The following is a 23,740-nucleotide window of genomic DNA, read 5'->3' as shown; positions in this document are numbered from 1 at the left end:
TAACTCAAATGTCAAAATCCCAGCTAAATAAAAAAAAAAAAAATCATAAGTCAAAACTCTCAGGGTAATTTGATACATTTGCCATCCATTATATTACCATCTCTAATACAATTGTCATCCCCATCTATTAATTATATGCTGAAACTGATCTCTAAACATCAATCTCAAACCTGTTGGTGCGCCGCACTTGCAAGATAGCAGAAATAGTCTTCCCACCGCTCGGCACACCGAATCCGATCACGACCCGGTTAAAACGTGCCGATGTGCCAAACCCAATTGCTGGTCCACGTCATAAGCCATCGAATTGAAACCCTTTGGTGAATTACATCAACTTTTAAGTGTCAATATACACATCTGTTTTTTTTTTTATAACTCAAATGTCAAAATCTCAGCCAAAGAAAAATCATAAGTCAAAACTCTCAGGGCAATTTGATATATCTTCCATCCATTACATTATGTCATGAACCTGGCCATCTCTAATTCAGTTGCAACTCTCATCCATTAATTGTATTCTGATACAAATTTCTAAACAGGAATCTCAAATCCGTCAATGTGTCGTGCACGATAGTGGTAATAGTCTTTTCACCGCCCAGCATGTCAACTTTGATCACAACCTGGTCAAAAAAATGCCGATTTATTTTTTGGTACATCGGCGGCTCACACTAATTTCGTATGAATATTATCATGAGAATTCAGAGAAAGAATACACCACAGATGTAGAAGAACAGATACATAGCGAATCCAGAAAATCTCACCACAGTGGTGAGCAGTAAAGAAGACGATCCAATTTTCAGCTCTGTTCGTCTTTCGGTAGACATGCGTAATCTATAAGGTATCACACTCTCTCAATAGCCTCCAGATGTCGACTAGAAGGGAATGGTCTGCCTTCCTCGGCCCCACCTGTAAAATCCACTCAATGATCTCTACTGAATCGCCCTCTAGAATGATGTTCCCTGTCTCGAGCACTTGTCTGGCATAGATGATCTCCTCCCACGCTGTCCCGAGTTTCGTTTCAGGGACACATGCAAAACATGCCGATTCACTAGAACTAATGGCCGGCTCACATCATAAGCCATCGAGCTGATATCCTTCGGTTAATTTACGTCAACTTTCAAGCGTCAATGGACACCTATAATTTTTTAACTCACATGTCAAAATCCCAGCCAAAAAAAAATAAAATCATAAGTCAAGATACATCTGCCATCCATTACATTGTATCAGGAATACGGTAGTGACCCCCTCTATTAAGTATATTCTGACACTTATCTGAAAACAAACGCCCCCGATCACGACCCGGTCAAGACGGGCCGACCCGCTGGAACCAACGGCCGGCTCACGTCATTAGCCATCGAATCGAAATCCTTCGTGTGCCGCGGGCCACGGTAAAGATGTCCTAAGCTTTACTACGTGGTGAGCCGAGCCAGGAACGATGTCCCTCTCCCCCATCGTCATAGAATGAGACGGGACGGTTCGTCGGAACAGAGCCCATCGGTTGGTATTCGTCTCCAAGAATGAACTTTTGGACGTCCCGAGCGACGGGAGTCCCTCTCCTACGACGAAACATGTGACCGCTTTTCCGTTCCCAAAAGCCTCGTCTCCTCCTCCTCCTCCTCCTCCTCCTCACTCGCTGTCATGTCTTCTTCTGCGAGCCCCTATCTTGTCTGTCTAGGGTTTCAACGAGCCTTGAAGCCCTCTTTTCCAGCCGCGACGAGAACACTGATCTACTCTGCCATCGCTCTTCGATCCGCTTCCCATGTGAAGGTCCGCATCTTTTGCGTCCCGTATATGTTTCTTTCGTGATCTTCGATTGGTTTTCGTTGATATCGGTGAGAAGGTTGCGTTCTTGATGCGGGAACTGTTAATTTTTTCGTGTATGTAGTCATCTCGATTTGGAGTTGTTAGATGGAGATGCGATCCCAGACATTTTTTCCTTTCCGTCGCGGCCATGGATGAGGTTCTTGCCATTTTCTTGATAATTTCGTGATTGTTTTCCTTTTCTATTTGGTTTCATCTTTCTTGGATCTTTCTTGAAGTGACTGTTACCTGATGGTTTAAGAAAAATCCTTTTCTTTTGGTGTTTGAACAAACACCAACTGTTTAGAAACTAAATCCAGGGCGCATTTTCCCCTTGACATGGTTCGTTCGTATTCTGTTTTATGGCGCAGGATTCTGTGGCGATTCCCTCACTTTTCGAAGAGGGTGATGATATTTCTGAAGGATCTTCTTCTTACATGTTGTCTTCGAGCGAGGGTGAGGATAGTGATACCGATCTTTTTCTGAACCTCACTGGGGATATTGACTTGCCGACGAGCAGGGATCATTTGGAAACATCTGATGGTGCACTGACAGTTGCTGCCCACCGGTTTGCTACCATTCATAAAGGACGGAGGAAGAAAAGGTGAAAACCTGGCAGTTTATAGCTCCTTGGTGTATTTTGAGCTTTGTTTTGGTTTAAATGTTTAGAGTTTTTCAAAGTTTGGCTGCCGTGCTCTGCTGACCATGAAATAGGATCTCCTGTTTGGATTTATTGCTCACACTGTAGACTATTTGTGTAAAAATATTTATGTTAGGTTAAGTTTTGGTATTTATGTAACAAAAATAATGTAATGGAGCCTCTGTTCCCTTATGGAAAGAAATTATTAGTCAAGGTGAAGATGACCCCTCAAAGAACTCTCTGTTTCCTCTCTAGCAAGAGATATGCCATTTTCCAAGCAACCCAACAAACATGATGAAATTTATAAGAAGTTTGATGGGTATGTTCATGAAGTCATTTTAAAATTTGAAAATATTAACTTACCGCTCTTAACATCTTGAGTTCTTTGCCTCTGCTTATTAGTTCTTCCATTGGTTCCGTATTGTGCATGTAGGTGTAGAAATACTCTTCTATCGTCTTTAAGCAGTCGTATAATGCTAAATTATCTCTAATTATTTGAACTTTCATTAGAAGAGATTCTTGGAATATCATTTTTCCAGCTTTGAGAAGTGATAATTCTGAGCACTTTTTATTTTTGTGAGAGTTCTTTCCACCCAAACCCATTTGTCCTCAGCCATATCCTGTGTCTTTCCTTTTCCACATATCCCAGCACATTACTTTTTGAAATAAAGTCCAAATCGCTTGATCAATTAAGCTGCATATGGCCCAATCAATAGCTTCCAATAATATAAAATTGAAAGGGAAAATAATCTGTTAATAGAACATTTCCATTGAAAAGAGATCCGATTCCTCAGTGACTGAGATTCAGATTTACAGGGTACAGTGCCAACTTGGCCCTAAACAAAAATGTAATGGCACATTACTTTTTGAAATAAAGTCCAAATCGCTTGATCAATTAAGCTGCATGCGCCCCAATCAATAGCTTCCAATAATGTAAAATTGAAAGGGAAAATAATCTGTTAATAGAGCATTTCCATTGAAAAAAGATCCGATTCCTCAGTGACTGAAATTTAGATTTACTGGGTATAGTGCCAACTTGGCCCTAAACAAAAATGTAATGGCTTTTCTATTTGCTTCCGTTTGAACTATTTTAGCTCATCATTTAGGTGTATTTTTTAATTAATTTGCTAAAACAGGCCAGAATCAGACGTAATGATTTATTGTTAAAGATAAGACTATGTTATGGTTAATATTTAGAGAAAGAAGATAGGCATACATGGAATATTTGCCAGTAACTATACTCTTGTTTTCATTTCATGCATCTGGGCTTCTTTTAACATGTGTTTTGGTAGGATAATCTGGACACATTTTTTTATTTCTTTTCTCTCTTTTGTTGAAATATTATTAGTCTATCAGAGTTGTTAAATCACGGTACCCAATTCAGTATTTTTATGACCAAGTAACCAGAATTTGCTACATGGAACAAATACTAGTATTTTGGTGCTAGTCTAAATAGTGATTGCTCTATTGCCTTTTGGAACCATGCTCCATATTTTGGTGAATAGAGCACTATGCAAGCACCAATATTTGGAACACATTTTACATTCACTGTACTGTCATCGGGAATAATTAAGGCAAATAGTGACATATCTATTAAATGATTACTGACTTGATTTTGTACTTTTGATGCCAGGACTCAGCTAGGAGTCATGATTACGATGGGATTAATAGCCTTCTTAATCTCATTTCTTTTATTCGTCGACTGGTGTTCTTGGAAGATTGTTAGACTTCCTCTGAAACCCTTTTATTTGACGCACCCTTTTTCATTATCAGCAGTTTTATCCGCATGTGCTGGATGTTTATATGTCCCTATAGCTGAGAGCATGAAGATTCGTCTGATACTTAGGAAAGAAAGGCGTATGACAGATTTCTATAAGAGGGCTACTCCAACAATGGGTGGCTTATTTTTTCTTCCAATAGGCATTGTAGTTGCAAGAGGCATTGCTGGTCTCAACTCCACTCCAATAAATGGAGCAGTGGTAGCAACTGTTGCATGTGCAGTAATTGGGTTGCTTGAAGACACTTTGAGTTGGATCAAGAATCCCAATTATGGACTGCCACAATGGCTTAAATTCTTTTTACAGGTAAGGCATCTCTCTCTCTCTCTCACACACACACACACACACATTCACACTGTCGAACTAGTTGATGCCCTTTGCATAAATTTATACATGCAAATAAAAACTGTCAATAGTTTCTATGGTGTTGTTAACAGGTAGCTGTTGGGACATGGTTTTCAATTTGGTTGGATTCAGCAAACATATCAACACCATACAGCATGTATAGCTTCTCATAACCAATCTGATCAACACTTGTGGCTGGTAACGTGCTACTGATTAATGGTCTGAACATGTCATTGTCTTTGGTCTTATTAATTATCAATATATACAATTTACGGAAGTAAATCAGCTTTTACAAATAAAATAGTCTTTCACAACATGCTTTAATTATCTCAAGCACATAATGTTGAGGCATGGGCTTGAGAAACTTAAGGGTTAATATCTATTGCAAATATGATAATGGTAACAAAAAAGGATTTAAATACTGCCGGATGGGGCATCTCAGTTTTCCCACTGAATGGGACGCCCTGCTTCCTGCCTGTCCTGATGGCCATCCTAGTCAAGCATCTTAATACTTGCTTGGGATGCCTTTTTTTCAATTTTTTTACTTAAGAAATAGGAATGCTTGGCATCTTGCCTCGTCCTAGTAGCTCTCCTAGTCAAAAATCTTGAAAATTGCTTGGGATGCCCCTTTTTGTTTTTTTTCCTTAATTTATCTAAGAAGTTATACTATTTTTTAAAACACATTTGAACTCCAAAAGTAATATATTTAAGGTAAGTTGGCCCTAGCACACTCTAAGATCAAAAACTATGTAAATAGAAATATATTTATCGGAAGACTGTTTTATAAACCATATTTCAATATTACACAAAATACATTCACGAGTTTAAAATTAATATATCAAACTCTCTACTAATTCCATGTGGAATATCTATTTGCGCTTGTACACCTCTTGGTCTTGTTCATGATTAGGTCCTTGATTATGATGCCAACTTGGATATTAAGCTCATCCCTGTTACTCTTGGTACTGTCAGGATAAATCTCCTGATAGTATGTCAGATAAAAGACTAGCCATCCTTACTTAGGGTAATGTGAGGCATCACCATACTGCAACTCTGGAACATATCCATATAAAGATGGATACTTTGTAGGAGTCTACCTCTAAGGATATGATGGCTGAGGGTATATATCTGAATCATATGTAAAAGTGTAAGAGCCATAATCTAAGTATGTAATGTGCCAATGGATCTTCCTCACCAAATATTGCCACCTCAGTTGAAATCTAGCTACCCCATCATTGGATCCAACCCACCAACTCATATCTAGCCACCTCATCACCAAATTCAACTAGTTTGATACATATCATCTGACCACCCTGATGCACATTTGGCTTACCCATTACTTGATTCAGCCATCTCATGCTTAATTAGCCTCCTTGATGTCATTTATGACCGCCGACTGCCAGTTGTTGTTGTGGTTGCCACACCACCAATCCTCGTCTCTCACCGCTTGGTTTTCTTATTGCATTGGCAACCACTTCCTAAAAGCTGGACAAAAAGGTTGGGTTCAACTTAGCCGAGTTGATCCCTGATCGATTTTGCATCAGCCATACTTGACCTATTGGAAAATTGGTCGAGTTCGGTTAGATTCATATGGGCTTGATATAGGATGATAATGTTGCTTGAACATGACCCAACCCTACCCGTTGCCATTCCTATTGATGGTGGATGTAATGATATTCCAACTTGCAAGTTATTATGTGAAAGTTTTCATATGGACTTATTTATTTATTTATTTACTGCTTCCCAATTGGCCATAAAGGAAATTGTTGGTTCCTCTTCCTCCACCACATGGCCTTGTCTGTATGGAGAAGTTCTATATAGTCTTGACGGCATTTAGTTTTGTTGCTATGGGGAGTGGAGTGAAGTCAATTGATGGACTGGATGGCTTGGCTGGAGGGGTTGCTGCCTTGGCATTTATAGGGATGTCTATTGCTGTTCTCCCAATTTGTCCAAGTCAGTATTGTTAACTTGTCCGTATTATTTATTTGACTAGCATTTGATATGATATTTGGAAGACCAAAACATGCTTTAAAATTGATTGTATTTTCATCTTATCTTGCCAATCGTTGTATTATCAGCTTATCTGTTTTCTAGATATTGGGTCCTTTGTCATGGATTTTTTTTGAGAGATGGAATTTCAACTACATCTTTATAAATGTTTTTTTAGCTAACTACTTCAAGTGGTCAATCATTCCATTATTCTTTTTGTTCTTGCAATAAATTATGGAAATTTTTAGGAATCTTCTGGGAAACTGATGCACTCTATCTTAACAGAGCATTAATTGTGTAGGTACTGTCACAAGTCATGAAAAAAGGAAAACACCTATACAGAAAGATGGGTATAAATTGCATGTGCCTTTTTTGATATTAATTTTGACTTATTTTATCATTGGAGTTGCGTCAAAGTTTTATGCTTGTATATAACTTACATTAGGCCATTTTTCCAAGTTCAATTCATGATGGCTATGGGAAACCTTTAGGGGGCGTTTGGTAACCCCAACAGGATCACCACGGTGATCTAAGATCCCCAGTGATCCGAATATTGGGGTGATTTGATCCCCAGTGATCTAAGATTACTGTGTTTGGTTGGCCATGGTCCAGTGATTAAAAATCCCTGGGGATCCATGAGTAACTTATTTGGTATGGTACGGGGATCCAAGATCACCGACCACATAATACCACAAATACCCTTGATATATCTTAGTTAGATTTTTTATGTGTTTTTAATTCTCATAAATTAAAAATGTAAGTCAATATGCTAATTCCTATAATAGCTCCGTAATTTTGTCACATATTCTACTTTTAGTAGCCCTTAATAAGTTTCTTCTGCTTATTCCCCTATAAAACTTTTTGATTCTTTAACGACCATTCATGCTAATAAATTTTACTATAGAGACAATGACCAAGCGATCTAGCGAAATGCCACATATTTTCTGTGTGACCAATTATCCTTAATGCAATATGCCGCCAATTTTGGTACTGCAAAATTCCAAGATGAGCTGTTGCAACACATAATTTCCATTTGATCATGAGAAAAGAGAGGGGAATGGTTCAATGTCCTGGATATAATTTAGATAGAAAAGGCAAAACAGCAGCATATATACTGCTAACACTAAGAATGCAGAATCGGCAATGACCAAAAGAGACAAATTACTTATGGACAATCAGCAATATCCAAGCGATCTAGCGAAATGCCACATATTTCCAGTGTGACCAATTATCCTTAATGCAATATGCTGCCAATTTTGGTATTGCAAAATTCCAAGATGAGCTGTTGCAGCACATAATTTCCATTTGATCATGAGAAAAGAAAGGGGAATGGTTCAATGTCCTCGATATAATTTAGATAGAAAAGGCAAAACAGCAGCATATATACTGATAACACTAAGAATTGTAACACCCAAATCAATAAAAAGCCATAAACATCAAAACTCCACCAAATCCACAAACATCTAAAGTATAACTGTGAGGAGGTCTAGGTAGCATCACACTGGATCAAAGTCAAATGAGGGTTTATATGGACCGCCCTCTAATTGCTTTAGCACATATCTTTTCTTGAACTGTTGAGGCAGGGTAAAAAAGAAGTCAATTTTGATCTTATCTTTGCTAATGACCTCGCCAGCAATCTACATATCATCCTCACTCAAATCTTCAATCTTCATAATCTCCTCAAACAAAGCCATACGCCTCTCATCACTTTGCCCCTTCTCAAAAAAGTTTGCAATTTTCTTGAAGTCTTCCTTACTCCCTTCACATGCACTGCTTATCTTTCCCACGTCAGTGACCAAGTTCTCTATGATAGTATCATTGTGCTTTCTCTTTTTACTTGCTAAGCCTCCTTTTTTCTTGCCAATTGTTGCAGTACTAGTACCAACGCCTGTAGGTTGGCAAATAGATGGCGGTGAATCTATTGCATTCGGAGAACCTCCCTCAGCATCCATATCATCTCCCAAACTCATAATATCACCTAAAGCTTCCTCCTCTTTCTCAATTTGTTCACAAGCATCAGCTGGATCCTCTGCACCCTCCCCATTTGCTCTATCCTTACCAAACACAATTGACAAGTCTTCATAATAAGGGAAAGGCTTGTTTCTCAGGCCAGCTGCATGGGGATGACTCTGTCAACACAAAACAAAAATTATTAAACAATTTTAGAGATACAAACAAGTGAAGAATTATATTGAAAATGCATAAGTTGAAAGCAAACTTAGAAAGCATATATTTATATAATACCTTCATCCATAGGTCATAAACATCTTTGTCTGCCACCACACATTTCTCTCTATCATTTCATCCAAATCCCGAGCAGTTTGGTCCTAACATTTCTGCAATTGCATTGTATTGCTTTTTTAGTAACTTCACATAATTTTCAATGTGTGGATTTCTTCTCAGTCCACAACCAGAAAGCTTTTTTTCATCATTCTCTCCAAATGCTAGTGAAATCGTGGCTTAAATGTGCCATTATCACCCTTCCAACCACCAGCATTCACTACCTCAATAAGGCACTCAACCAGCTTTGCATCTTCAGTCTTTGTCCAAATTCTTTTCAAGGAAGTAGTTCTGTCTGCTCTTGTATTTGCTTTTTTATTTTCTTAAAAAAGTTGTTCTTCCATCCTAAAAATTAGACAGAAAGAATAATATATTGCACACATTGGACACAAGTAATTGTACATAATAGATAAAACAACAGCAAAATAGATGATGACATTACAAAAATAACAGAAAAAAATTGTTCAAGTACAAATAAAAATTTTATTAAACATATTAGCCTATGCATTTCGACTATTCATCCATTGCTCGAACATATCATTCGCCAAATTCTCCCTGAAAGCAGCCCAAGCATCACTTGTCTTTACATAGGTTATCCTATCACTAACTTCTTCCTCTTGTGAGCTAGTGACATTCTCAACAACCTCGATGTCCATTGGGTCAATAGGCATTTCTTCTCTGATAAAGTTGTGAAGAAGACAAGCACTAATGATTCTACATTGGGTTTTTACAGAGTAAAATGACTTAGACCTTAGAATTGCCCATCTTCCTTTTAGCAACCCAAAGCACCTCTCTATAACATTCCTAGCCCGAGAGTGTTTCATGTTAAAGTTCTCATGAGCATTTGTGGGTTGTTGACTCTGTCTCCACTCATTCAAATGGTATCTTTGTCCTCTATAAGGAGCCAAAAGGCCTTCAGCATTTGCGTATCCAGCATCACATAGATAATAATACCTGTATATTGTAAAATATGATAATTACTTTCAAAATAAGTAATGCATCACTTGGTATGAGAATTTGGCTATTCTATTTATCATTTTTTTACTTACCTTGGGGCACCTTTAAGCCATTTCTCCTCAAAATGGCATCTCGAAGCACTCGAGAATCAGTAGCTGATCCCTCCCACCTAGGCAATACATAAATGAATTGGATGTCTCGAGTACAAACACTAAGGACATTAGTAGCAATCTCACCCTTGCGGCTTCGATACCTAGGCTTGTCGATCTCCTCTACATTGACCTTTATGTATGTTCCATCAAGTGCTCTGAGGCAGTTCTACATTTATAAGATAGTTTATTTAGTTTAGTAGTATAATTTAATTGATACAACTAAAAGTAGTGGTAAAGAGTACGTTGAACCACTTCCACCTCTCATCTGTACAGTTCTCCATCACAGCTTCGGGTTTTGGTAACAACATGGAATGGAGACGTAGCACAGAGTTGAGAACAACATGAAATTGTCTACTTATTGTCTCGCTAGAACGGGCGACTTGTCTCTTAATTATCCTATTCTTCACATCATGTGAAATTATATGTAAAATTATGGCAACCATTTCCTCTACATCCATGTTTTTAGAGAATTTGAGTCTTCCTTGTGTTTTTAGTAAATGACAATTTGTGAAAGGCTCTCTTATCCATCCGTATATTTTCAACAGAGGCTAAGTCACTATCAAACACAATTTTACCCAAATTCATAGAACTTATGTCCTGCCTTTTAACTAAATCCATTTTCCATCTTAATCTCAAATTATATTGATTCCTAAATATGAGAGTAGTAAGAAATTGTATGCTGAAGTATATGTGCTCCATCATTTTCATTCGAAAAAGTAAGACACCAAGTAACTGCAAATGCCTTGACTTTGGAAATCGAGCCATTACTACAAACAATAATGCAAACAATTTAATTTTACATGGCAAGCTTTCTTTTAATCTCAAAAGAAAACCACATAAGGAACTTATCTATGAACTTATCTTTACCATGTCAAGCAAGACCAGAATAGGAATAGGTTATCCCATGGCACTTCATGGTCAAGGTGAAGGAAAGAATTTGTCCGGAAAGGGACAAATTCACAGGCATGGTACAATAACCAACAAGTAGCCATAGAGAGGAGGAAAAAAAGGATCCAGACACAAATTCTCTAATAATACAGAACTATAATGAAACATTGACCACTTAAAAAAAATGCGGCTATGTAGTAAAGCATATATACCTACAAGTTTATATTCTTGTCAGCTTTTTTCATGTCTTTAACTATCTACATAATTTTTTGACATGTTCAACTATTAGATGAAATTATAAATCAGTTCATATTTTATAAATGGACATCATCATAGTCAAGACAAGGCTGGGAATTAAGTAGATCCCTTACAACGATTTTATGAATCAAAGGTTAGCATAAATTCATAGCACAACTATTCACTGGCAAGGGCATTATGAGAAATTTACTCCATCTAACTAATAAAAATCTCGTCCCACCATCTCCCCTTCGAGTACTCAAGCAGCAACTGCAACATCACAGCACAACAACTATTCAACCCCTCTGCAGGCCAGGAAACTCTCCACCTCCCTTCCATCAAGGGGGAAGACTCGTAGCCAGCTCCTATTCCCATTTTATATGGGGCCTTTGCCTCACACTGGATCAGGTAAGGAGCCTCCCTCTCCTCTCCCCCCCTGCAGGCCAGGAAACTCTCCACCTCCCTTCCATTAAGGGGGAAGACTTGTAGGCAGCTCCTGTTCCCGTTTTATGTGGGGCCTTTGCTTCCTTTTGGTCAGGCTTTGAAAGCCTCCCTCTCCTCCACCCCCCCTCCCCCCTCCCCTCTGCAGGCCAGGAAACTCTCCACCTCCCTTCCATCAAGGGGGAAGACCCGTAGGCAGCTCTTGTTCTCGTTTTATATGGGGCCTTTGCTTCCTTTTGGTCAGGCTTAGAAAGCCTCCCTCTCCTCCCCCCCTCCCCTCTACAGGCCAGGAAACTCTCCACCTCCCTTCCATCAAGGGGGAGCTTCCTTTCTTTTTTACAGATCAATTCAGTCAAAAAAAAAAAAACAAGAACACGATGGAGAGCAGAGAGTATATGCCTGAATCTTTGAGGCCTCTCGGATCTCCGCCGGAAGTCGCCACTGAATGCCTTCCGACTCCTTTGACGCTCGCTGGAAAGGAGGGCAGAGAGATGGAAGAGATCGGAGCAAAGATAGGGAAGAGGTAACGACTCAAGATAAAAATTGGTTGAGGGGTATTTTGGTCTATAATTATCAACTTAGGATCACCCCCATAGGGTGATCTTGGATTCCCGACCTCAAGGACGGGTATCCCATCACTGGGTTGGGGGGTGATTTGAGAAGTAGAGGTGATTTAGGATCACCGCCACGTAGGATCACCGTGGTGCAACCAAACGCGGTGATCTCATCACCTCCACCTCCATCACCCTTGATCTTGGGCTGATCACCCCATACCAAACGCCCCCTTATATGCATTTAGCATGTCTGCTGTTAGAAATGTTAGGTTTGGAGTTAGAAATGAATTAATTAACTTTTACTATAGGGACTCCATAGCTTGCTTAGATTCTAGGTTTCTTCTCTATGGCGAGGCTCAGTTGAGATTCTCTTACTCCATATAATTGATTGAGATGGAGGTGAGAGCCCAGCCCTTTCACTAATTCTATTTTCTTATTTGCTTCCAATATATTGTTTAATGTGTGATATCAAAGGAAATTCTTATCATCATGGGAGGATGCTTGCCTTGTCTGCATTAAAATTTGATGTCTGAACAAGTTGCATCTTTGGCGAGGAAGACTCTTTGATCATGTTGTCTCATAGGGTTGACTTGTAGATAAGTCTTAACGAAGTTGGTAGGGCACATGAAAGAGCTATATCATGAGGTATTGATTGGGAAGAAGAGAAGCAGGTAGGTGATTTATTCTGGTTTTTACTTTTTTATGCTTAAGGTTGGTGAAGAGGGAATATCATGTGTAAAAGGTGAAGCAAAAAACTCTGGGTGCATCCGTATTTTAGTTTTGAGTCATGTTTTGCTGTAACCAATGTTCATAGGGTTTCGAGGCTATTGTTTACGAGTTGTAGGGGTGTATGCATCAGTTTTCTTGTTTAGATGATGGTATACGAATATATGGCTTCATTTGTACTGTTTCATTGAGTTTAAAGTTATAGGATCAGAACTTATGCCACATCAGCCTCTTATTGGTGACTGAGGCTTACTAAAGGACAGACTATTTGACAAGAGAGAATGAAGGAAAGGATGTCCATGCCTCTTTATGTCCTTTAGGACATTCATGTGTCCTTCTGGGTTGGGGCCTTCTCTTCTTCATGTATCGCAGATAGGGCTGGCTTCTATTAGCATTATTTGGGAAAGATAAAAAGTCTACTAATGTTTTTAAATGAGGATTACTGCTTTAGCTCAGACATTGATGCAGAATTAAAACTATTTTGCTTCTTGTCTCAGTTTTTTCCTCAACTTTCTCTTCATTCGGTTAAAGAGATTATAACAATCTTTTGCTGTCTATTCTGTCAAGATCCGTATCATGTTGAAACTTTGACACATTTACTTCATATTTGAACATAAATTAGCTCTGCAGCTATTTGGTTCCATGTCACCCTACCGTTGTCTAAACTACTACCTTACAGTATGCCTGTTGTGATATTGTGTCGGTGATGCATTGGAGACTATGCAGCAGGCTCTAAGAGGAGGCCTTGGTCCAAGAGACCAGAAGAATTAGATCTGTGTGGTTGATATTTATGATGAATTCAATCTTATGACATTGTAAGATTGCTCCATGGCTATGGATGACTAATTTTTCTAGTGACTATCTGTAAATGTAGGCAGATTTTATCTGTAAAGGAGACCATATGACTAGGTGGTGCGCTTTATGTGTGAAGAGATGAAGTTAATATTATTAATTGATTATGTACAGTAATGGATGTTCAGCTTAAAAATGGCAATAAGGATATTGATGTGCGTACTCAAGGTTTATAGAGGTGACCATCTATGTTTGTGCTTGTGTCGTGAAAACCCAGAATCATGATGTAACATGAGATCTCTTATGGAGATTAGATTTAGATAAATTAGAACATGTTATGTGGATCAATGTTTTAAGAACTGGACTAGATTTTAGTGAAATTCACACTGTATATGGCCCAATTCAGTGTCAATGTCACAAGGTCGTTCAGCTCGGTTCGGAAAGTGCCTAGCCGACTTGGTGTGAAACCGGGTCGGTTCGCTTATTTTTGTTTTTGGCCCCGAACAGGCCGGAATTTGTACCAAAACCGGCTAGAATTGTTCCCGAACCGACCGAAACCGGTGCGAAATGGCCTGGAACCGACCAGAATCGGCCAGTTCAGTTCAAACTCGGTGCAAACCAGCCAGTGCGCACCGAGTCAACTCGGTTCCGAACTGGGCCTCTCACTATGGACTTGTCTGATGCTTTAATTGAAGTTGGAAAGGCCCGAGAACTGCCAAGAAATAAGATAATTGTTGTAGTTATAACTGTGGAAAGTTTCAGAGTGACACTACCTAGCTAATGGTTCAGTAGCATTGTAGGGACGAAGAGAATGTGGATATTTAGGGCTTGTGACTGATGAAGCTCCTGTAGAATTGGGCTCCAGTATAAAGCCCAAATTGTCCATCTTATCAACATGAGATATTCCAGCTTGGAGTAGGGTTTCGTTATTATCTCTAACCTTTTTTTATTATTATTTTAGCAAAAAAAAAGGCCCGAGAAGGCCTTTCCAACAGCAAATGAAAGCGGCGGAGAGATTTCTACCGCTTCCACATCCCAACCACTCAAAAAACATGCCGCTTCAGCAATTCAAAAGAAAAATTCAATTCAAGCCAAAACAGAGTGTGCTTCCCACTCTATCTTATTCCCTCTTCTTTTTTTGAGGGCATGGAAAAATAGCTCGAAAATTGCAAAATATGGGAAGGTCAGGCCAAAATTTTGATTTGGGCTTGATTTTATTATATGTTGTAGATCTATGGACAATTTACACAATGACATAAAAAATTTTAATTTTTGGATTATATATAATTTTAAAAAATTAAAAATATATTTTTGGATGAAAAAATAGAATTTTTTAAAATAAATAAAAATTAAAAAAAATGTAAAATCAGAAACATATTTAGGGGCATGCAACCTACTCCCCATAAAAATTTGGTCTATTCATTCAAGTTTCGACAGGATTATTCGCATAATGGCCTAGGCCTAAATTTAGAAAAAATTGAGAAATAAGTAGCCTTTGATGCATACTCAAGAACCTAGAAAAAATATATATAGCAGCCATTTTTGAGTTCCACATGGATCTGAGCTGAAATTAATTTTTTGAAATATTAATATTTAAAAATTATTTTAAATTTAAAAATAATTAAATATATATAAATAATTCAAAAATTATGACAAATTAGTAGTATGTATTACATAATTCAGAAGCAATTTTTGAGCTAAAAATCATATTTTCTAAATTTATAAAATTTAAATATATTTTTTTAATTTAAAAATTATTAAAAATAAATAAAGAAATATAAAAATTAGTATTATGTATTATATAAATTGGATGTATTTTTTTAAGGTAAAAAAATTATCTTCGTCATAACAAAATTTTGCTATTTTTAAATAATTGATAAAATGACGTATTTGATAAACATGCAAGAATAGAGCCATAAAAAAAAGAAGCTAGAGCATGACATTAGCTGCAATCATAGGCAAATGCTCTCGGGTCGGTACTATTAAAAGTGCAACTGGTGCAATACAGAGTTTAAGAAAGAAGGAATAATCAGGTTGAAGCAACAATTAGATGGTGGTTATTTCGATGTATCTATGCGCCGAAAATGCCTAGAGGAGGCTCGACAGCTGATGAAGAAGCATTTCACTTATTTCAAACCAGCGAAGGAGAGGGTTGCCATGAAAAGGCGGAGGTGGACTGTCGAGCGGCAGAGCCATCTTTCTATCACTCTAAAAAGTCAGAGGAGGCATATATTACAGATGACGAGGCACAGATCCAAGCTGCTATGCATGTGAGCCTGAATGATTAGTGACAACAGGATGAGGTAGCTAGGTATAGGGCTCGATTTGGGCCTTCGTACTACGAGTCAGGCTCCGGTTCTGCGAGCAGCAGGGCAGATCCAAAGTTCAGAAGGACCTTCTTAGTCAGGAAGGTCGTTAGCAAAGGCAGTGGCCGGATTGCATCTATGTTGGAGGCTTTTGGTAGTAAAAAGAAGTCATCCAAAGATATTTCACCTGGAGGAGCAATCCATGATTTAGATTCACATGCCTTTTCTGACAAAGATTCGAAGAAGCAGAAGGTTGACTCAATGCTGAAAAAGGATAAGAAGAAGGATATGTAGCGAGCTATTGAATCATGATTTCACTTCAGCCACATTCCAATGAATGTGGCAGATAATACGTACTATAGATCTGTCATTTCTGCCATACAGGCTGTTAATCTCGGTATAGATCCTTCAAGCCCGAAAGACATTTACAGTGAACTTCTTGATAGTAATAAGGAGGTAGAGAAATGAATTGCCTCCTACAAGAATAAGTGGCCCACATATGAACTGATGGTGTTGTGTGATGGTTGAACTGGTTCTACCAGGCGGAGCTCAACTTTGTGACATTGTGATACAAAGGCTTTCTTTCACAAATTGGTAATGCTTCTGATCAGGTAGACGCCGCCGCGTATATCCTCAAACTGATAAAGAAAGTGATTGATCAGATAGGAGAGGAGAATGCCATGCAGGTCATCATTGATGATAGGCCACAATATAAAGCCACTGGAGAGATCTTGATGGAGCGACGACCACATTTTCTGGACTGTGCTGCATATATTATCGACCTCATATTGATGGACATTGCGAAGATTTGTAGGATGCAACAGACAGTAAAGTCAACCCAAACCATCACTAAGTATTTTTATAACCATATGTAGGCTCTTTCACTAATGAGGAGGTATGCAGGGAGAGATCTTGAGAGCAGGAGTCACACAGCTTGCTACCAATTCCATTACACTTAATAGCCTTCTTGAGAAGAAGCAATCCTACGTCAAATGTTTGCCAATCTCGAGCGGCAGAAAAGTAGATATGCAAGGACCGGCACTGAAGGAAGCAGCGTTGAGGATTTGGTGACTAAGCAGATATTCTGGCAGCGGGCCACTGCGATAGTAAAGGCTATCAGACCATTGTATGAAGTGCTTGAGCAGTGGACAGCGAGAGGTACCTTTAGATAGACTGTCACATGATAGAGAAGGCAAAGACTCAGATCATGGAGGCAGATCCGACGCATCCCCACGAGTATATCGATATCATTGAGCGGTGGTGAGACTACCAGATGGATAGGAACTTGCATCTAGCATGTAAGCAAAAACATTAAAAATTAAATTGCTCTTGTATTTGTACAATTTTACTAAGACAATAATGAACTCTATGTGTGGCATACTATCTAAACCCTCGGCTTTAGTACAGCGTATCTGGAATCGATATGGATGACGAACTTTTGGCCGTTCTACATAATGTGATTACAAAGATGGAGCCGGATCCAAAAGTCACGATCCTATGTCTAGAAGAGGTAAGTTAACTTAAGTGACATGTGTAAGTTAACTGACATCTTTTATTATTAACATAATACAATACAACTCTTTTTTACGGACTAAAATATTTAGAGAGGACGACAACTTTGGAGTCTCGTCAACTATCGTAAGTAAGAAAAGTATGAATCCAAGTATGTTACATATCAGGAGGACATTTATCTGGCTTTAGATGGTTACTAATATGGTATTATTTTGTATGTAATTTTTTCAATATTTTTTAGCTCAATGGTGGATTTATTTTGGGCTATCCGCGAAAAATTTTAAGCGGCTAGCTATCTGAATTCTCTTTCAAACGGTCTCCTCGAGTGGTTGGGAGCGCAACTAGTATATGTTCACTACAATCTGAGGTTGAGGCTGAAGTTCATTTAGGAGAAAGTGAAGCTCAAGTATACAGATCCGATCCATAGTGCTTTCATAGATGATGAGGATAATATTATGGTCGAATGGCTTAGGAGCCAGCAGCAGGAGTCTGAGCTTGATTAGCGAGAATCGCCTCTATAACCGGCCGGTTTCATAGCCAGTGAGGCTAGGGTTGATGCAGGACAATAGGCTGAGAGCAATATTCTACGCATTCTTTCAGCTGATCAGCCACAATCACAGGAGAGCCAATCATCATATGACTCCTTGCCCAAAATATTCTCTCAGAGATATGATCGAGAGATTCTTAGACGAGCTCACTACGCTACCCAATCAACTCAGTCAGGAGGGCGACATACATCATCCCCACAGCCAGACAGAGAGGGGCACGAAGGATAAGAAGATAGCTGCCCGGCACGCCAAAAAAGAAAAACAAAAAGCACTTGCAACCCTAATAGAGAGTATCGAGGAGTCAGTTCACTCATTCAGAGATCAGGAGCAGCAGTTCTGGTGGTCATGGATCTATCGGCCAGAGAGAAAGTGGAGGACAGGAGACCATCATTTTTGAAACAGTCGTAGGGTGGTCTTCAATTCACCGACGAGTTTCAGTTTACGCATGCTACACAGAATAGGGATTATGGTGCACGATCTGGTAGAGCCCGTGAGGATACATTTACATATAGGAGACAGACTCTTTGAAGTCATTCAAGAGGATACGATGTAGCTGCAGATGACCTTGCACGTGGAGAAAGATTTATAGACGTATTAAGTTCTGACATATACCGGATCCTATTAGCCGCAACCACAGGCAACCTTTGATCCATACGGATACAGATATGGATATGGTGCGTATGAGGCATTTTTTGGTGGCTACTACCCTATGCAGTCTGGAGAATCTTACAGGTTAGATTTTGCTGCCGGCATATTCGGATGCCCCCTCCATAGTTGTATTATCAGCCAGAGCATGGTATGCCGTATTGGCCCGAACTGGACGGTACTGAGCGTATCGTACCGTACCGGTTCGGTACCGATATTCTGTACGGATGGCGTACCAACATTCAGTACGGTAAAAAATATTTGTATCGTACCGCACCGTACCGACACTGTGCCAGTGGGGCATTGGTACAGGATCCAGTACCGAGACGACAAACCTTGGAATAGACTTTTTGTGAAGGGGATGATTTTTCTATAGTGGATGATCAAAGATCCACAACCTCAGATTAGATTATATTGAAGATCTTATTTCTACGATAATAAAATATGCTCATGCAAATAATGAGTCGCGTGCGCACGTAGAGAGAGAGAGGGCAAATGTTGAGAAAATGTCTCCTGTTATGATAGACATGCTATGAAGATGATAATGCCCCTACATAATGCAGCTTCCTTGAGATTTAGAAACTGCTATCTGAATTTTCTTTTTCATTCATGAATGCTTGTTTAATAACCTGTTGGTCCATGATCTTGTGTGATGATTTTTTCTATGCTTTAATTTGGCCTTCATGAATAAGTCATCAGAGCCTAAGCAATGATATACGGTCTGAGGCAAGGTTCGCCGTACCGGTACCGAACCTTGTACCGGTGCCGCACTAGTATAGGCATACCGAGTGTCGGTACGGTACGGTATGCGGTACGCTAGGCGTACCGACATTGGCGTACCAATACCGGTACCCATCGGTATGGGTACGGTACGTTCGGTACCGACCGGTACCGATCGGTACAGCATACCATGACTCTGAGGGGTGTTTATTTGTTTATTTTTATTTTTTTTACTTACAAAAGAAAAGCCTGCTTTGAATTGAAGAAAAGCCAATTTGCATGTATGGTCACATGTACAAGTACAATGATAATAATGGAGTTTAAAGATTTTCTCATGTTGCAGTACAAGAGTTTTATCTTGTATTGCAGAGTAAGTTGTCAAATCTGATATTTGGAAACCATGGTTAGAGTTTATGCTTGTCATTACTGCCTCCAGCATTATCTAATATTATATCATTTAATCTAGTGTATGCTATAGCTAAGAATTTGGACTTTTTAAAACTATGTTCTAGCGTCTGATTCTTTGGCTTTTTTTCCCCTTCCGAATTGGAACAGAACTGGCTATTTTTGGAGCATCAATGGCAGGAGCCTGCATTGGCTTTCTTGTCCACAACAGGTATAAGGCTTCCGTATATATGGGTGGAATTGGATCCTTGGCTCTTGGTGGAGCACTTGCTGCAATTGCTGCTTGCACAGGAATGTTTTTCCCTTTGCTTATATCATCCGGTGTTTTTGTCCTGGAATTGTTGTTGGTCATGGTGCAGGTATGATCCCCTATCCCAAATTTTTTATTTCTTAGTTACCAGTAGATTCTTTCAATATGTTGGATTAAGACCTGAATCTTTGGGTTTCATTGGGCTCCATTGTGTTGATTTCATTTGGTTCATCAATAATTGTCACAATTGTGGAAGGAAAATGATTTAAAAGTGATTTCCCAGACTTTTAACTCCACTGTCGTTTCTTTAAGGTGTACATTGACTGGAAGAGGTTTTATGGTCCATTGTTTAGTACCTGCATAACACCTCACACGTTCATAACCAACGTTCATACCGGCAATTTTACAACTATGGACAATGTAGTGTTTGTTTCTAGACTAGCATGCACCATCATGGGGCTCCTATCAAGGAGGTTGGGGAGATTTGCAACTTCACAGTTATGGTATTATCAGCATGTTAGTTCTCTTGTACCTCAAAATATGTGCTGTTGCTAAAGAAGTGTATATTTCACATCATGTTATCTAATTTTCAGGAAAGTGTATATGGGTGTATAGGGTGTAAAGAGAGGACTTTACATTCACAATCAAATTTAGTGACTATAAAAGTAGAATCATTAGATATGATTACAAACTCAATTACATGTTTTGGAGATATCTTGCCTATACATCGACTCCCAAATTCATGGTTACAGTGGCACAATAGCATGTGTTGGTTTTTGGATGCCTTGATGTATAAGCAAGAAGTGTTCAAAACTTGCGGGATTTTTTTTGTATAGCCATTTTAGATATTATAGATCGTATCAAATGGTTTATAACAATTTTGTTCACTGGATTTGACAATGGGTGTAATGTTTGCAATGTTCTATGAATGATGACAGCACCCAGACATACATACCTACATAGATCTATGAATGATGACATGTTGATAGGACATAATTCACAGATATCTATGTGTTCTTTCTATCACATTTGTCATGCAAAATTGGAAAACTGTAATAACAATGGATTTGGTATATGAACATATAAGCATCGGATTTGTCCAAATAATTCAGATATTGAGGCAGTCATGTCTCCTTGAAGTTTGTTTGGTATATCTTCCCATTTGATTAAGATTAATAATTGCAATGGATGGTTTGCATCAATTGGTCAAGGTGCATCATGTGGCAACAGCATCTGCTACCCTCGTATTTAAGTGGTTATGGTTAGAAGCACTGGTATTTGAGTGGGTCCTCTACATTGATGTGGTGGGCCAAGAGTTACAATTTGTGATGCCTTCTTCCGCTATTATTGGAGTATGTAGTTTTCATGGGTTTGTCCTTCATTGCCTTTGTGTCAGGAGGAGAAAGGAAAACAAAGTTAAAAAGGAACTATGGCCATAGCTAATGACGGAATTATCATGTTCCAATTGTTGTAACTTAAGTCTCTTTTAGCATTAGCCAAAAAGGGCTTCTTGAAGGGCTAAAAGCTCTTTTGGATGATTTTGAAGTGTTTGGTAAAAATTTTGAAATAACTTTCTTGCTCCTCTAAAAACTGCAAAAATTTTTAGGAAAAGCTCTGATTTGGGGATTTTGGGCAAAAACTCTAGTTGAGATGCGTGGAGAAGTTGTTTCCATTTTAATAAATATTTTGCAAGGTGAAAATATCCATGATAATTCATAATAAATATGATGATATACTACACTATACAATAATATAATATAATGTGATATATTATTATTATATTATATTAATATTATATTAAAAATGTTATAATATTGTTATAATAATATTATAATAAAATATTATTATAGCTCCTCTTCTTGTTCCTAGCCGTCTGTTACAAGTCCGGGAAGCCTGGAATCATCAAGATGAGGGATCCCTCAAAAATGATATGATTAGCAATTTAGTATAATACAGTACATTATATTTTATAATAATGTTATAATGTATCATGATATAATATAATAAATATTATATTATATTGTAATTTGTAATGGTAAAATGTTAGTATAACTACATTACAATTAATATAATGTAATATTGTAATACTATAATATAATGTTCTTGTAATATAATATATTATATTTATAATATTGTATAATATCAAAGTACAATGTAATATAATATAGTATATAATAATATTTTAATTATTATTATTTAATATAATAATAATTAAAATATTATAATAATTTATAGAAAATAATATTATTATTTATTAAATCGTTTAGATTTAAAAATTAAAATAAATAATTTATAAATTAAGAATATTTTATAATAACAGTTTTGTTAGTACAAAGAGTTGAATAATTGAAAGCACTATGCAATGTTCTTTATAGTTATTTTCTGTTACTAAAAGCATTTTCTCAATTTGGGTACCAAACAAATTTAAAAGATTCATAGCATTGCAGAAATGTGGTTAGTAGACAGCAACCAGCTTTCTATTAAAAGCTTTACTACTCAAAGCTCTATTAGAAAAAGCTCTACTACCAAGAGCAATGCCAAACTGAGCCTTAGTGCACTCAAAAATAGCAATGACCGACAAATTATGGAGAAATGGTGTACTTCGCGTACTTCTTAAGTTGTGTGGTTTGAGGGTGTGCCCCCTAATTTCTAGAATAAATATATATAACTGTGTTCCTTACTTTCATAAGGCATTTTTATTATATGGGCTAGATAGGGTTTTCATGCAAGAGACATCAGGTGTTTTCTAGTCAAACTGGAGAATAGTGATCGTTGTTTTAGTCATCTAGGGGGCCTCTTTTTCTTTGGTTCAGTCAACGGTACAGGAGGTTTTTTTTTTTATAATATTTGCACATGATGGAGCCATTTAAAAATATAACAAGTTAAGCAATTGTGGTTTATATGCTGTTGCTCTGCAGGCCTGGCATATGGATGTTATTGTTAAATATTGTTGGTTCTGCAAGCCTGTCTTGGAGACCAGAGTTTAACTATTTTTCTAGGTTGTATTAGTAGCATACCATTGACCCTTCACAAAAACTTGTCATAATTTTATAAATGAAATAGTTGTTGCCTTTAGAATTTTAAAATTGACAATATGATGGGAATTGCTTGTGATTATCTTTCATCCTCTGATACCTTTTTTGTTTGTTTTATCATTACTGTACATTAATCATCTCAGTCATCTGTTTTTAAACATGTTCCTTTCTGTTTCTTTAATCTGAGAATGCTGTTTTTGTATATTATTAGGTTTTCTTCATGATGGCAACAAGACACATGTATGGAACTAGACGTTTTTTTAGGATGGCACCCTTGCATCACCGCTTGAAATTATTTGGGCTAAAGGGACCGTTCATTGTTGCTGGCGCATACATGATATCATCCATCTTGGCTTTATTCGCTGGATATGTTGGTCTTATTTCAGCTTGAATTTGCAAAGCTTCCATATCTACTTATTCTTGTGTCTTTTGCTTATTATCAGAATCTCATGATTTCATCTGAGTGCATTCAACACATGGCTTTTTGTTTACTGCACCATTATCATTCATTGGTTGGGTTATCAAATCGTGACTCTTGCTGTATTCATACTTCCATGCATGCTTTCTCAGTTAAAAAGCTTGACACCTGGAATATTGAAAGGCAAACTTCCTCGCATTGTGACAGTATGCGAGACGACGTGAATTGTAGCTTTTGAAGCTTTTAGCTATTAGGTTGTGATAGCATACCGTATAGATTCTGGTACTGCAGTGTATCAAATCAAGCTTTAGATGCGCCTTATCCATCA

General features: G+C 38.0%; 1 protein-coding gene across 1 annotated transcript; it reads left to right on the top strand.

The window, feature by feature from the left end:
• Positions 1–1,423: 1,423 nt before the first annotated feature.
• On the top strand, positions 1,424–23,740 carry LOC103703022 (phospho-N-acetylmuramoyl-pentapeptide-transferase homolog). Its single transcript, XM_008785715.4, has 8 exons — positions 1,424–1,761; positions 1,880–1,954; positions 2,166–2,398; positions 4,068–4,518; positions 4,650–4,714; positions 6,317–6,510; positions 19,860–20,068; positions 23,206–23,740. Exons 1-8 carry the CDS (start codon positions 1,633–1,635, stop codon positions 23,383–23,385), a joined length of 1,536 nt encoding a protein of 511 aa, XP_008783937.1. The 5' UTR covers positions 1,424–1,632; the 3' UTR covers positions 23,386–23,740.

The sequence above is a fragment of the Phoenix dactylifera genome, chromosome 8, assembly GCF_009389715.1.
Source record: "Phoenix dactylifera cultivar Barhee BC4 chromosome 8, palm_55x_up_171113_PBpolish2nd_filt_p, whole genome shotgun sequence".
NCBI lineage: Eukaryota > Viridiplantae > Streptophyta > Magnoliopsida > Arecales > Arecaceae > Phoenix > Phoenix dactylifera.
Note: the sequence above shows the minus strand (reverse complement) of the source record. Positions and strands in the feature narration are given on the sequence as shown.